Genomic DNA, 16505 nt, shown 5'->3' on the forward strand with positions numbered 1-16505 from the left:
TGAACCAGTGGGTGGAAGCTCCCTCTACCCCGTAACTCTGCCTTTAAAAAAAAAATGAAATAAATCTTTTAAAAGAAAGTAAAAAGAAAAGGAAACTATACACAAAAGGGACAGACTGACTGACCATGGTTCACACATACAACATTCCCGGTTCATCTTTTCAATCAACACCATGACTCATATCTTTACTCCTTTCATGGTGAATGACATACAACTTTTCAGTTCTCTTATAATGAATTATTTTGCAAATAGATTTTTAACTAAATTTCCAAAAACACGTATAAATGGCCAGTCAATGGTCTGTTGTTGTGTAATGCCCTTCACTGTGATAAACAACCTCAGCGAGCAATCAACAGACATAAATACATGCACAGTTCCCCTCTCATTTACACATGGAACTGCAAGTCTACAAAAATGTTCTGAATTGGGTATCAGATGTCCCTCAGAGCCAGAAGCCCAGCATTGCTCACTATCAGAGTTTCCTACCTGGGGAAAATTTCTGAATCTTTAAGATTAAAAGAGGGAGAGGTGTTTAGCACAGCCATTAAGATGCGGTATCCTACATCAGAGTACCTAGCTCAGGCCCCCAACTCCAGCTTCTTGCTAATGCAGACCCTGGGAGGCAGTGGTGATGACTCAAGTAACTAGGTTCCTGCCACCACATGGGACACCTGGACTGATTTCCTGGCTCCTGGTTTCAGCCCAACCCAATCTTGGTCATTGGAGGCATCTGAGGAGTGAACATGTGAGAGAGAGCTCTGCTCTTTTGTGTATCTCTGTGTCGCTCAAATAAAAGACTGAAAGAACATACACTTTCATTCATTTGACAGCCTTTTGTATTTTTTTAACCATGTAAACAAATTTTCTCAAAGAAATATGTGCTTACAAGATCCTTAATTTAAGAAACAATGTAGTAAATATATTCCTCCATCACTTTTTTTTTTTTGGACAGGCAGAGTGGACAGTGAGAGACAGAAAGGTCTTCCTTTGCCATTGGTTCACCCTCCAATGGCTGCCGTGGCCGGCGCGCTGCGGCCGGCACATCACGCTTATCCAAAGCCAGGAGCCAGGTGCTTCTCCTGGTCTCCCATGCAGGTGCAGGGCCCAAGCACTTAGGCCATCCTCCACTGCACTCCCGGGCCACAGCAGAGAGATGGCCTGGAAGAGGGGCAACCGGGACAGAATCCGGCGTCCCGACCAGGACTAGAATCCGGTGCGCCAGGGCCGCAGGCGGAGAATTAGCCTACTGAGCACGGCACCGGCCTATCCATCACATTTTTTTTTTTAAAAATGAAGATACATAAAAAATCATTTGCATCTAGAACTCTTACTAAAAGTATTAAGCTGTGACATTTCTATGATCAAAGCTGTTTCTTACCAGTGTCCATGCTGTGGAATGTTAAAGAAATGGGAACCGCAAACGGAAAGGAAAGATACAGACTTCTGTAAGTTCATGCAAAAACTACCTGATTTTCAAAACGGCTTTATGGACATGGATGTATTTCCCATCAATTCGAAACTTCAGGTCAGCAGTTTCTGGACTATCAAATTCTTTCCTCAGCGACTCCGCGACTGTTAGAAAGTCTTCATGCTCTAAAGGCAACGAACACATCATTAACACTGAGACACAGGACACAGATTCAAGATCTGAAAGGCTTCAAAATGATTGTCATCAGCACCGTCATTCAACTATTTTTTCCCCCCAAGAGAGTCCATGCTTTATTTGGCAAGTTAACTTCAGTTATTAAAGCAAGTTTCTTTCCATAAGCTACCAAAAAGAAAGTATCTGGAAATGCCATTCTTACATGCTCAGCCAGGTAACAGAAGTGAATATTTTGTAAGAAAACAAAAGCATGGCCTGAAGGTAGGCCAAGATCAAGCAACCACACTCTCAAAATCTGAGAGGTTCTCTTCCAGGACTAAGAACTAACTGCTCAACGTTCCTTTACTGAAATACCAACCACATCTTTCTCCATTTCAGGGGTAGCTTTGAGGGGCTAGAATATTCAACTCAAGGAGGCCCAACAGTCTCGCCACTTAGGTGGCAATGCGAGGCTATCAGGTCCTTGAGCAGAGAAACTTCCCTAGGGGTCTGGAATCTAAAGATCCCCTTAATCCTAAACATCAAAGTATAAACAATAACCCTGTACCCTATCTAAAAGTAGAACAAATTTACTTAGCGACAACACTTATGCAAAGGGACCATGTGATCACGTCCCTGGATAAGAACTGCTGTTGCCTTTACAGGCAAGGAGAACTGTGTTACTGTGGAGTCGAGACACTTGCACAAATTCACCCAACACTTTGTTTGGATGAAAGATGGGGACAAGTGGTGGCTAACTGGGAAATAAAACAATCCCAGATATCCTCACTGAACCCTGGACAAAGCTGCTCCGGGTGTAGGAGACAACCCTCCCTGCCCACAGCCGAGAATGGGGACTTTGTTACACAGCCCCACTGTCCCAGCCTGGGAAGAATCTGTGTGGCTCTCAGCAGCTAATTTCCAGGCTGACACTTTGCAAGTGAGCTTATCTTATCCATTCACCTTATTACAAGGAAACATCATTTGCCTAAACCCCATGACCTTAACACATACAGAGCTCTCTCCTGGCTACGGAGGAAGGTGGATCATTTCTCAGAAGTTAGGTTTTCCCTGACCCTGTAATCTGGACCACTGGTGAATGAAACAGTGAGCGTGATTAAAAATGGGCAATGCACCCAGAGGTCGCGTCAACTTCCCTCTCAAGCTATGGGGCTGAAACGACCCCATATAACCCCTTTGTTCTGGTGACAAGTACAACACCTCCTTCCACAGGGTAAATAGTCCTCAGAGGTGAGAACACACCATCTGACTTTCTAACACTCAGCTGAGGTCATAAATAGAGGAAGAAAACACTTTTGACTTTCAGGGAGCAGAAGGGACAGACCTTATCTAGGAGTTATTGTCAGTGGACAATGGTTTTCCGAACTTGGACATTGTTCTAGCGGGGATGTCTGTGCCACTGCAATATACAAGAAGCTGGGGAAGCCTTTTAAAAACAGGCCAGGTTAGTGTGTAGAAATCTGAAGACATGAACAGATGTGCTTCAGCTGTGCAAGCTGTATTGTGTGTCATTATGGACAAACAGTCCTGTTCAATGAACTAAAACCTAAATAGGACTACGTACTGGGAAAAAAAAAAAAAAAGAGAGAGAAAAGCAAAACACAATTGTACCACAGCTGAAGAACCCAGCAAGCTGAATTTAAAGGAAATGTTCACCTAATTCTTCCTAAACATACTGTTGTGCCCATTACCATATCTGCTGCTGCTGCGCCCACCACAGGTGTAAGGCAGCCAGCCCTCCTATAAGTCGCTGAGCAAGCCAAACACTCCATCAAGAACTACGTCATGACCCACCTGCTCCCTCTGCTCACAAAATATCTTAGAAGAAATACATTGCAAAAAGGTAGCAATGAACAAGAAATAAAAGATTAAGGTCATCCTGTTTATGGCCACTCATCTCTGAGACATCTTCACATTTTCAATCAATAATGGACTCTGAAGACAATATTCACACAAGGTATTGATTATGTAAGCAAAGATCATCCCAGATTCCACTTTATAATACCTATTTTCTGAAATAAATCTGAAACTGCTCAGTAAAGAAAGATGGTAGGGTTAACCCACCACCTTTAAAAAAACTGCATAATGTGGGATTTTAAGTTGCTTTATTAGTGTTATATTGAATTATGTAATAAACATAATGTAACAAAAGCTCAAGAATAGATGATTCAAATACTTATGCACAAATGATCCTAATAGCATCATCCGTAATAGTCAAAAAGTAAAAGCAACCCAAGTATCTATCAATAGATAAACGAACAAAGGGTACTCTATAGGCATATCAGAGCATCAGTCAGTTATAATGGGAAATAAAGTACCGAGTCAAGCTACACCATGGATGAGCCTCCAAAACATTAAGTAAAAGCAGCCAGACGCAAAATGTCATCTCTTGGACGATTCCACTTACATGAACTACCCAGGCCAGGAAATGCACAGGATCAAAAAGCAGAACTGCTTAATGAGTATGGGGTTTTCTTTGGGGAAGAAAATGCTTTGGAACTTGACATAAACAGTTGCACAACACAGTAAATCCAATAAATGCCACTGAATTGAATACTTTAAATAGTTAATTTTGTATTGTATGATCTCCATGAAAATGAAAGCACTCAAGGACAGAATAACGAATCTGAGGGACTATCTCATTACCTATGCATATAACTGGGTATGCATACCTAATCTGGGCTGAATTATTAAAGCCAGGGGAGAATAAAGTGTTCTAGAACACAGAAGAGCCCACAACCAGCGCAGGAGAGCTGGTCAGACAGCAGCAATGTCCTGGGGCAGAGGGAGCCCAGAGCTTTCTTACCCACAGAGAGGAGGCGCCAGGAGACGGCGGGCGTGGCAAAGCAGGCGAAGACGTCGTCGGTGCAAGAGAAGTGGGTAAGGTGGGGGAGGATCACCGACTGGCCCCGGCACTGGCCCCACATGTACACGTGCCCGCCCTGCGTCTTGGCGGCCGACGTGTGGGCGGAGTGGCAGGCTGCGATCTCCACTACCCTGAAAATTGGAAGAAAAACACAGGTCATTTTTTGTTTGTTTGCTTTAAGTCATAGAAGCCCACATGACACCGTGCAAAGTAATAAAAAAAAAGTTCACGCTTGGAACACCTCAAACAAACAGCCCAGGATCCAGGGCCACAAGCTGCCAAGTCATATGAGAAAACCACAAGATCAGGGCAAACGCACAGGCCTCTCCCACCCTGACTGCCCTACTTCCCCCACCCTAAGTGTTACTGAGGAAGACTTGGGAAGACAGACTGGGAACCAAAGGAAAGGAGCAAAGTGGAAACACAAAATGTTCTGTTATGGGAGTTTAAACTTTAGTAAGAAACACTGTACTGCCTGCAATATTCCATTTCCATGTAATTACAACTTTCTGGGGCCAGCACTGTGTCGTAGTGGGTAAAGCCAGCATCTGCAGTGCCAGAATCCCACATCAGCACTGGTTCGAGTCCCAGCAGCCCCACTTCTGATTCAGCTCCCTGCCAATGTGTCTGGGAAAGCAGCAAAAGACGGCCCAAGTGCTTGGGCCCCTGCACTCATGTGGGAGACTCCAAAGTAGATTCTGGCTCCTGGCTCCTGGCTTCAGATCAGCCCAGCCCTGGCCATTGTGGCCACTTGGGGAGTGAACCAGCAAATGGTAGATTCATTCTCTCTCTCTGTAACTCTGCCTTTCAAATAAATAAAAACAACTCTTTCTCTCACCTCTACTAGCACTCAGAGGCCTAACCTAGGGTCAGAGAGCCTGACTTTCCAATCCAAAGGGAAGTGGATTGGACTCAATATTTATCTCATTCTGCTTCTTAGCCAGGGTCCTGGGATCAGAAGTCAACACTCCAGGACTTGGTAAAACCGTACCATCTGGCATATTAAGCATAGATTCCAGTAACTCACGTCAAACCAACAGCTACACAGAAAATGCCTTCTTCAGAGCAAATTTTATTTAACAGTTATTGATCTGGTTCAAAGGAAAGTGTGCACTATGCTGTGCATTTCAGCATGGTAAGAGACCCTGCTTGACTCCTACCAGAGGGGCAACAGCAGGCCTCTAGGAATTGCACCCAAATGTGGCAGTGCCGACCAATCACAGGACGACATTTCAGAAAATCAACTTCATGTTCCTTATGGCTGGTACTCAAACTCTTGGGTTCAAACTGAGAATGCCAATAAACACAAGAGTCACAAAGCCATACCCCAGAGCTTTGCCACACATAGTCCCGAGACACAGCACAGCCAAGTTACCTTTCTTTCTCCACCATGACGTGTGCAGGGCTTAGCAGGTTATTTTTATTGCCAGTTCCCAGCTGCCCATACGTGTTAGCTCCCCAGGCATACAGCAAGCCCTCATCTGTTAGTGCTAGAGTATGTGCATAGCCGCAGACAATCTGCAAGTAAACATAAACGGTTACGGTCAGCAGGAAGACAGGAAAGGCAGCAAAGACATTTCTACAGATACAGCCAGCTTCTGCACAATGCCAAATCACTGTCAGGTACGGACTGACATGTGCGGGAACATGAAAACAGCATCAGGAAAGCCCGCACCTTGGACGCCTAGATTTTCTCATTAGTTTTATTTTCATCTCGTTTAATTTGTCAAGACTGATGTGCCATCACCGTGGCCTTCTGTCTCCCCTTGGGAATCTGGGGAAGACATTCTAGCAGATGTGGATGCTGCCGGCACAGACTGCTGGCTGTGAGAAAAGACCACGTCAAGAGTAAGCCTCCAGGCTTTCTCCAAGTCAGCACAGAAGACAGATGAGGACCAGCTGGCCCAGGGGTCACCACACGTACCTGGTTCACACACACGCTGTGCAGGGCTGCCACTCTCACGGGCGTCAGCTGATTGCCGTTGTTTCCCAAGCCCAGCTGACCATTGCCATTGTAACCCCAGGCATACACCTTAGAACGAAGGGAAAGGGAGAGAGGCGTTTAAAACCCAGTCCCTACTAAAGCCAGTTTCAACACTCATGTTCTACTTGATGTGATCCTACAGACGATCTCCAAGCGGAAGAGATTTTCGGTGAGGATGACACAGTTTGGCGTCACTTCCCACTCCACAACTTAGCAGTGAGATAGCCTTAGGAAGTCATTCACAGTTTCATTCTTGAAGAAGCACTGACTGTACATGCCCTGACACTATGAACTGTACAAACAGTCCTTGGTCACAATTTAATAGGAGAGAGAGAGACGCTTGCACATTTCAGACACGTGGCAAGTGCTGCAATAGAAATATAATCAAGGCACCACAGAAGCGGTAGAAGGAAGGGCTGAGCTCTAGGAAGAGAGCGTAGAGAAGACTTCAGCGAGTGGAGATCTGCGCAGGGCTGGTCGTGTTACAGACAGATTCAGAGAACAAGGAGGTGGGCCTGGCAAACAACTGGAGCACAGCAGGGAAGGGGAGGCAAAGGCCAGGGGATAAAGTGACCAAGCATACAGGAAAAGTGGACTGCGTCTATGGATTTTCCACTGAAACACTTCAAAACTGATGGATGTAATTAAGTTCACAGTTTTTGAAAGATCGAGCTGGCTGAAACCTGAAGAATGACAGGAACATATCTGGAGACTAGAGGCAGGAAAGCCATTAAGTAGCGAACATCATCTCCCATCAGCAAACAGATGAGCTCTGAAGAGACTCGAGCTAAGGCATGACAGGGGGGCTAAGAAAAGGGATGTTAGGGAAGGGGTCAGACAGGCGGCCCCAGAGAATGATGCCCTGAGAGGAACCACCGCCTGCTGAAAGTAACCAAGTTGGTGTAGGTTTGGGAGGTACTAAAGGTTTAAAACAGCCAGTGCAGGAAACAGAAAAAGTATTCACTAAGAACAGAAAAACAAAGTCTAGTTCAGATTAGAAATCTGAGATCTATGGGGGCACAGAGAAAGGCACGCAGACACTGGGGCTTCTCAGGGCAATGTGACAGTGGGGGGTCCCATGAGAGATGGTGAAAGGCACTTTCATCCAAGGCTGGAAGTATAACAGGCAAGAACTTTCTGGAGAAAAATTTGGCAAGAGCTACCAACTTTTTTTTTTTTAATGATTTATTGGAAAGGCAGAGCAGGACCGCGCTGTGACAGAGCAGGTAAAGCCTCCACCTGCAGCACCTGGATCCCATATGGGCGCCAGTTCAAGTCCCGGCTGCTCCACTTCCGATCCAGCTCTCTGCTGTGGCCTGGGAAAGCAGTAGAAGACGGCCCAAGCCCCTGAGCCCCTGCACCCATGTGGGAGACCCAGAGGAAGCTCCTGGTTCCTGGCTTCAGATTGATGTAGCTCTGGCCATTGCGGCCAACTGGGGAGTGAACCAGTGGATGGAAGATATCGCTCTCTCTCTCTCTCTCTGCCTCTCTTCTCTCTGTGTAACTCTGACTTTCAAATAATAAAAAAATAAATCTTTAAAAAAAGAGGAGGAAGGGGCTGGCACTGTGGCAGAACTGGCTAAGCTTCTGCTAGCAATGCCAACATCCCATACGGGCACCAGTTTGTGGCCCGGCTGCTCCACCTTCGATCCAGATCCCTGCTAATGGCCTGGGAAAAGCAGCAGCAGAAGATGGCCCAAGTCCTTGGGCCCCTGCCACCCACGTGAGAGACCTGGATGAAGCTCGTGGCTTCAACCTGGCCTAGTGCTGGCCACTGCAGCCATCTGGGAGTGACAGAATAGATGAAATCTCTCTCTACTCCATTCTTTACAAAATAAAGAAATTTTAAAAAATAAAGAATTGAAAAGAGAAAATTAGATAGCTAATCCAGGGAATTCTGGAGTAACCCAGGGTACTAAGACTCATTAAAAAATAAGGTATCAGAGCTGAGCACTCAGCAAACTCTGCAGAACCCTGGTATCCCACTGCAGGATGCCATAGAGTCCAAGTCCAAAGAAGTAACTCTGTATAACTTCCATTTAAGTAGAAACTGCAACTGGGAAAAACTTCAGACAAATAAACATCAGCTTACAGGTGACCATAGTAGAAGGTAACCCAAAGGTGTTTTGTTTTGTTTTGTTTTGTTTTTTTACAGGCAGAGTAGACAGTGAGAGAGAGAGACAGAGAGAAAGGTCTTCCTTTTGCCGTTGGTTCACCCTCCAATGGCTGCCGCGGCCGGCGCACCACACTGATCCGATGGCAGGAACCAGGTACTTATCCTGGTCTCCCATGGGGTGCAGGGCCCAAGTACCTGGGCCATCCTCCACTGCACTCCCGGGTCACAGCAGAGAGCTGGCCTGGAAGAGGGGCAACCGGGACAGAATCCAGCGCCCAGACCGGGACTAGAACCCGGGGTGCCAGCACTGCTAGGCGGAGGATTAGCCTATTGAGCCGCAGCGCCGGCCTTTTTATTGGTTCTAATGTAACAATCAAGACAAAAGAAAAATTCTTTTGCAAGTTACTCTTCTTTATATGAACTAACATTCAATACACAGGAAGGTGGGCCATTGCTAGGGCATAGCAGGTAAAGCCAAGGCCCATGATTCAGGCATCCCACATGGGAACGCTGGTTTGATTCCTGGGCCGCTTCACTTCCAATCCAGCTCCTTGCTACTGTGCCTGGGAAGCAAGAGATGATGAACAAGGTATTGGGCCCCTGCCATTAACGTGGGAGATACAAGGAGATCCAGGCTCCTGGCTTCAGCCTGGCCCAGCCCAGGAGTTTACCCATTTGGGGAGTGAACTTGAGAATGGAAGACCTCTCCATCTCTTCCTAACTCAGCCTTTTGAATAAATAAATCTTTTAAAAAAGAAACAAGTAGTTCCACAAACACTTCATCAGTTAACTTGAAGAATGCAGTTTAATTTTTCCTGGGAAGAGAAAGTAATGTCAAGTTCTTTAATTGATCAGATTAAATCCAAAATATCTAGTCAACATTGTGGCATACCATGTTAAACCACTGCCTGCTACGCAGGCATCCCACATGGGCACTGATTCATGTCTCAGCTGCTCTGCTTCCAATCCAGCTCCCTGCTAACACACCTGGCAAAGCAGCAGATGATGACCCAAGTACTCGGGCCCTCGCACACACATGGGAAACCGGGATGAAGCTCCCGTGTCCAGGCTTCAGCCTGGCACAGCCCTGGCCTTTGCAGCCATTTGGGGAGTGGACCAGAGGCTGGAAGACTTTTCTGTCTCTCTCCCTCTCTAGAACTCTGCTTTTCAAATAAATATATCTTTAAAGTCCTGAATGTAAAACAACAACAAAAGATCCCTCTGTCTAGACACAAAAATTGCTTTAAAAATATACATACCTATAAGCATTAAATTATTTTGATCTCATAAATAAATACATAAAGCAAACTTAGTCACATCAGAAAGCTTCACTTGCAGAGAGATCTTGGAGTGTAAAAAGTCATCCTGGGGCCAGTGCTGTGACATAGTGGGTAAAACCACCACCTGTGGGGCCGGCATCCCATATGACCACTGGGTCATGTCCCGGCTGCTCACTTTCAGTCTGGTTCCCTGCTAATGGCCTGGGAAAAGCAGTCGAACATGGCCCAGGTGTTTGAGCCCCCACTATCCTTATGGGAAGAAGGTCTTGGCTCCTGGCTTTGGCCTAGTCCAGTGCTGGAGGTTTATGACCATCTGGGAAGTGAACCAGCAGGTAAAGATCTCTGTCTCTCCTCTCTCTGTAACTCTATCAAATAAATAAATTAAAAAAACAAAAGTCATCTTGAAGAGCTGCTCCTCAACCTCCTTCCAGGAGGTGACTTACAGTCCCATGGAGAAACTGACATCTCCTGGCCAGGGAAGGCAGGTGGGGAGGGGCAAGGCGGGGAGAGCACACTCACCTCTCCATTGTCCAGAACAGCCATGGAGGAGGTCTGCCCACAGGCGATGCCAACCACCCGCTTAATATGTAAACAGTTGGTGACTTTCCGAGGAGTTGGCTGATTCGCTGTGGATCCTGAACCCACCTGGCCGCAGTTGTTGTAGCCCCAGGCATACACCTACACGAGAGAAGGGGGAAGATGAACCATTAGCGTGAAAACTCTACCTCTAACACAACCAACCAAAAAAACAGACACCCTGAAGGGGTGGGTACAATTGTTCTAAGTGTGACCCATTAGCAAATGAACTGTGTGAACACTCAGGAAAGGCTACCACAGGATGCGACAGCGACAACGCCCACGGCCCCTTCCAAAGTACTAGTATTTTTGTATAATTTTCATGCACAAAGACATGCATAGGTGATAATCAACCCATTTAAGTTGAAGTCATCAGTTCAAAGGTAAATGGTTCTAAATGCTTTATATTCATTAACCTGCTGGATTTCACAGTAATCCTATAAAGTGATCCTGAGATAATATTACCATCCCCATTTTATATACAGAAACTGAAAGGCAGAGAGTTAAGCAACTCGCCAGGTGCTCCACAGTTAGCAAGTAGTACACAGGGAAATTAAATCCACACATCTGGCCACAGCCTTCACCACTACACTGCACCATCTCTGAAAACAACTCCAAGAGCTGTCTTCACAGCTTCACAGGGTCAGTGTTGTAACACAGCAGGTTAAGCTGCTGCCTGCAATGCCAGCGTCTCACATGGGCACCAGTTCAAGTTCCAGCTGCTCCACTTCTAATCCAGCTCCCTGCTAATAAAGATGAAGCCATTGGGCCCTTGAATCCTCGTGGGAGACCTGGATGGAGTTCCAGGCTCCCAGCTTCGGCTTGGCCCAGCCCTGACCATTGCAGCTATTTCGGGCGTGAACCAGCAGATAGAAGATCAAGATCTCTAACTCTTTCAAAAAAATTATTTAAAGATTTTATTTATTTGAGAAGCAGAGTTACAAAGGGAGGAAGAGACAGAAAGGTCTTCCACCTTCTGGCTCACTCCCCAAATGGCCACAATGGCTGGATCTGAGCTGATCCAAAGCCAAGAACCAGGAGTTTCTTCCAGGTCTCCCATGTGGGTGCAAGGGTCCAAGCACTTGAGCATCTTCCACTGCTCTCCCAGGTACCTCAGCAGACAGCTGTAATGGAAGTGGAGCAGCTGGGATTCGAAGCAGTGAATAGGATGTCCACGCTGCTGGCAGAGGCTTAGCCTACTACACCACAGCACTTGCCCCTCAAAAAAAGGTAGAAGGGGAGGACTGTATAGGGTAGGCACTAAACCTACAAGGTAAGATTTTTATTTTAAGATTTATTTATTTATTTGAAAGGCAGAATTACAGAGAGGCAGAGAGAGAGAAAAAGAGGTCTTCCATCCGCTGGTTCACTCCTCAGATGGCCACAATGGCTAGAGCTGCACTGATCCGAAACCAGGAGCTTCTTCTGGGTCTCCCAATGCAGGTGCAGGAGCCCAAGGACTTGACCCATCTTCTACTGCTTTCCCAGGCCATAGCAAAGAGCTGGATTGAAAGTGGAGCAGCCAGGACTTGAACTGGCACCCATATGTGATGCCAGGACTATAGGTGGCAGCTTTATGTGCAACACCACAGCGCTGGCCCCAAGATGCAGGTTAGGATGCCCGCATCCCATATCCAAGTTCTGCGTTGGATCCCCAGCTTTAGATCCTGACTCCAGTCCCCTGCTAATGCAGACCTGGGGAATCAGTGATGATGGCTCAAGTAACTGGCTTGCTGTCACCCATGTAGGAGAGTCCTGGGTTGAGTTTCTGGCTCCTGCTTCAGCATGTCTGGGGTTGTGGGTATTTGGAGGGTAAATCAGCAGGTGAAAAGCCCCATCTTTCACTCTCTTAAATAAAAAATTTTAAATAACAACAAATGGGGACCATAGTTCCACTAGCCCAGAAACGGACCAGTAGATAGCAGATCCAGGGCATAAGGCCTGTGTGCTATGCCTGGCTCCAGTTCATCCCAGCCAGGAAACCTTGATACTTCTGAACTTTTGGCTTCTTCATCTATAACTTGGCCTACTTAGCCAAGTGACTGTACCACCACTGAAGAACTTTAAGCAGGGAAACAATATGATATAATTTGTGTTTTAGAAACCATGGGGGATACAGAAATAAGATTGAACGGATTATAAAGGTATGAAATATAAGATTATGGCAATAGTACATATGGATGACAAGACCTGATCAAAGGCAACGGAGGTAGAGAGGGACAATATGATGTAAGAGGTTAGAAGATGAAATTAACAGGGGATGAGTAACCTTTATAAGCTCAGAACTCAGGGGCTGAACAAGCCGCATGGTGCCTACTGGGATGTTAGTAAAATTATTTTCTCTATCATTACACATACTGAAAAACAAAGTAGAATTAAGGAATGGGGTCATTAAAAAAGAAGAGAACAGAAAATTGTCAAACACATCCGATTTGTAGTCTTAACAAGGAATGAAACTTCCTTAAGATTGAATTCTGGGGCCAGCGTTGTGGCATAATAGGTTAAGCGGCCATCTGCAGTACAGGCATCCCATATGGGTGCTGGTTTGAGTCCCAGCTGCCCCACTTCTAATCCAGCTCCCTGCTAATATGCATGGGAAAATAGAAACGAACCAAGTGCTTGGGCCCCTGGACCCATGTGGGAGACCTGGAAGAAGCTCCTGACTCCCGGCTTCAGATCAGCCCAGCTCCAGTCGTGGAGGCCATTTGGGGAATGAGTCAGCAGGTGGAAGCGTGTGCGCACACTCTAACTCTGCCTTTCAAATAAATAAATTAAAAAAACTGAATTCTATTGTTATCCAATCTGCAGTCTGGATTACATAATTTGGGTGAAGAATGTGTTCCCAGAATGTTTAGCTATTCACACAGTGCTACTACGTTCACACTGTATCAATGACAAATATTATGGTCATTATTTTATCACTATGTTTTTAAAGGAGGGAGCTTTCACACTAGCTGAGAAGAGCAACCCAAGTGTCCATGAACAAACAAAATGGGGCCTATACATGCAAAGGGATATTATTCAGCCTTAGAAAGGAAGGAGATCCTGTCACACACTGTAGCATGGATGAACCTTGAGAACGTCATGCTAAGTGAAATCAGCCACTCACACATGGTATCTGAAGGAGTCAAACTCTACAAGAAATAGAAAGCAGAATGGGGAATGGCAGGAACTAGAGGGGAGACACTGAAGAGTTGATGTTTACTAGTCCAGAGTATCACTTCTGCAACATGGACAGGGCTCTGCGGATGGATGATGGTTACAGTTGCACAGCCTGAATGTTCCCAACACCACTGAGCTACATACTTACAGATGGTAAGCTTTGTATTACATGTATTTTACCACAGTAACAACAGTAAAGGATAAAAACATTACACTCACCTCTCCATCAGCTGCCAGAACCATTGAATGATGTGAGCCACAGGCTACTTCAACCACTTGCTTGATCAAGAGGTTGGTGCAGACTTGGATGGGAGCAATGCCTTGGTTGGTGGTCCCATTCCCAAGCTGGCTGTATCCATTGTGGCCCCAGGCATAAACCACTCCATCTAGATACACAAAGCACACAAGGAACCAGCTTCAAGAAAAAGTGCTCATGCCTGTACCTTCTTCCCTAGACTTTGTATAACTCACTATCCAACCCTTACTTCTCTCACAATGTCCCTTCCTCTTCATAAACAGACCACTGAAGGGGTCAGGGGAGAGAGAGAATAAAGGATAGACAGAGGCAAAAGTCTTAAGTGAAAGCAATTAGGACTAATGTAGAATGAAGATCAGCTTTGTGTTCAGAAGTCCACAGTTCACAAACAGGCAGAAAACACAGGAAAGCTCCAACACCAACATGTACCATCACTTTACCAAATACCACGTCTCAGGGAGCCCTTGGTGCGGGTGTTTGTATGAATGTGAGTGTGCCACTTGCTCATAAAGTACAGAACAAAGAGGTATAGTGTTTGCAAGGAAAACAAAAGTCAGAGCTTCTGTTGAGCAGACTGTTTTAGCGGCCTGGAACCTGGCTGATTTTTTTTTCCCCTCATAGACCAACCACTTCTAATACGTTTTTTTATTCTGCAATAGGATTTTGGACAGGGTACAAAGACGCTTATCTTTGCTTTATGATATACATGATCTCTGAAAGAATCAAAAGCTGGGAATGATTTAATGCCCTGGGCCTGGCATCACTGAGGGGCAGCTTCACTCCTACTGCTGTGGCTATCTTTGGAAAATGCAGCCAGTTCACAATAAAGTATACAACTCAGAACAGTCAAATGGATGCAGGCAATGCAGCAAGGGATGGGGAAGGAACATAGAGCTTCCATGCTCTCACTGGGCTCACAACTTTCCCAGAACCTCATGAACCCAGAAGTGCCACTGACTCTTTTTGCTAATAACTAGCTTTTGGGGGCCAGTGCTGTGGCCAGCAGGGAGCCACAGCCTATAGCACCAGCATCCTAAATGGGCTTCAGTTCAAGTCCTGGCTGCTCCTCTTCCTATCTACCTCTCTGCTATGGCCTCAGAAAGCAGAAGATGGCCCAAGTCATTGCGCCACTGCAGCCTTCTGGGGAGTGAACCAGCAGATGGAAGACCTCTCTGTAACTCTACCTTTCAAATAGGTAAATAAAATAAATCTTTAAAAAAAAAAAAAGCTTGATCAGAAGCTAGGACTCCAACCAGTATGGGATACAGGTGTCCCAAGCAGCAGCTTAACCTGCTGCACCACAACACCTACCCCCACAAACTTAAGTACCCCCATATATGGTACACATGAATATATGCATTATGCACATATAATGTATAGCATATTTAATGTATATTGTATACAATATAGAATGTATTAAAGTCAAAATTGATTTAAACACAAAGAAAAATATTCCTACCCAAAAAAAAGCACCATTTATCTTAACACTTAAGATATTTAGAAGTGAATGATCTGGACTCTGAAAATAATTCTAAAAGAAGAGTTATAGTTTAAGGTAACCACCTTGAGGAAAACCAGGAATGTATATGGGTATGTTTTAGTATTCTGTCTGTCTCATACATATACATACACACACACACCCACACACACACCTGCCTCTGTATTTTATGGTCAAAAGTCAAGGATTTTTAGTTAAAATTGCTATGGGAGGAAAACCCCGAATCCTTAGTTCCCAGTGGACACTGAAGCAGTCAGCGATGCAGTAACAGCATGGAAAAGCCAGCATGCTGCCAAAAAGCATGACCACACCAGCACAAGTGAGATCACCATCTCATTATGCTCAGTGCCAGTCAGATTGCTACCAGAGGACCATCCGCAGATCTGGCTCTCACAGTTTGAGAGAAACGTGGAGAACCTGGAGTAGATTCAGACACAAGTTACAGGCAATTAAAAAGCTAGATACTAAGGTTTACAGTAGCATCAAAGACCAGGACCCAAGTCTAGACACAGAAAGGCAAAGATGCAAATCGTCTCCTAAAGGTAACCCTAGACAATACCCCACAAAAAGCTCTGTGAAAGCAAGAGCTCACGAGCCTGAATTATTAAATGAGCAGTTGAGGAAATATAGCACAAACTCTCAGAGAATGCTGGGTACCCAGAGTGTAGATAAATTACTAAAGAAAAAATGTCTACTCTCCTTTGGCAGAGATGTCAGGAAGGCAGAGAAAGACAAGAATCTATCCACCCACATTCCCCATTCTCCCAAAATGGCACCAACATGAATGCATGTTTTCTCAATTCAAGATGCAGCAAGCACACAAAGAAAGGAAAACCAGTATTATCTGTGTTCACACAAAAGTACCAAGGCAACCGCAAAAGTTGCCTTGCAACCACAAATCCACTGGAAATGACCTTGTGTGGCATATCAAATCTTCCACAACTTTACAAAAGTTTAAAACCTCAGCAGTTTGCCAGCTTTGCAAGACGTCCTGTGGCTGCTCCAGAGTCACCCGATGTGTTTAGCTTTACCTGCTTTGAGTACTGCCCTCAGAAGTTAAGAAACAATCTGAAATTATTTATTTGATACAGCTTTACTGCTGCCCCTTTGAGCCTGGAATTAACTGCTCCATTTCCCACAGACTGGAAAGCGAGATCTGTTTAC

The 16505-nt window shown here is 45.4% G+C and overlaps 1 protein-coding gene across 18 annotated transcripts in view; it reads right to left on the minus strand.

The window, feature by feature from the left end:
* Nucleotides 1-16505, minus strand: part of RCBTB1 (RCC1 and BTB domain containing protein 1) — a 46427-nt gene that overhangs the window by 9437 nt on the left and 20485 nt on the right. For all 18 annotated transcript variants that reach the window (XM_008273852.5, XM_008273850.5, XM_089304181.1 and 15 more), the window contains 6 exons: nucleotides 13807-13973; nucleotides 10369-10527; nucleotides 6394-6501; nucleotides 5845-5987; nucleotides 4410-4600; nucleotides 1467-1593 (listed from right to left, as the gene is read on the minus strand). In XM_008273852.5, the coding sequence (XP_008272074.1) occupies nucleotides 1467-1593; nucleotides 4410-4600; nucleotides 5845-5987; nucleotides 6394-6501; nucleotides 10369-10527; nucleotides 13807-13973 (895 nt within the window). The remainder of the gene's footprint in view (nucleotides 1-1466; nucleotides 1594-4409; nucleotides 4601-5844; nucleotides 5988-6393; nucleotides 6502-10368; nucleotides 10528-13806; nucleotides 13974-16505) is intronic.

The sequence above is a fragment of the Oryctolagus cuniculus genome, chromosome 9, assembly GCF_051225735.1.
Source record: "Oryctolagus cuniculus isolate XC-2025 breed Fujian yellow rabbit chromosome 9, ASM5122573v1, whole genome shotgun sequence".
In the NCBI taxonomy this organism is placed as follows: Eukaryota; Metazoa; Chordata; class Mammalia; order Lagomorpha; family Leporidae; genus Oryctolagus; species Oryctolagus cuniculus.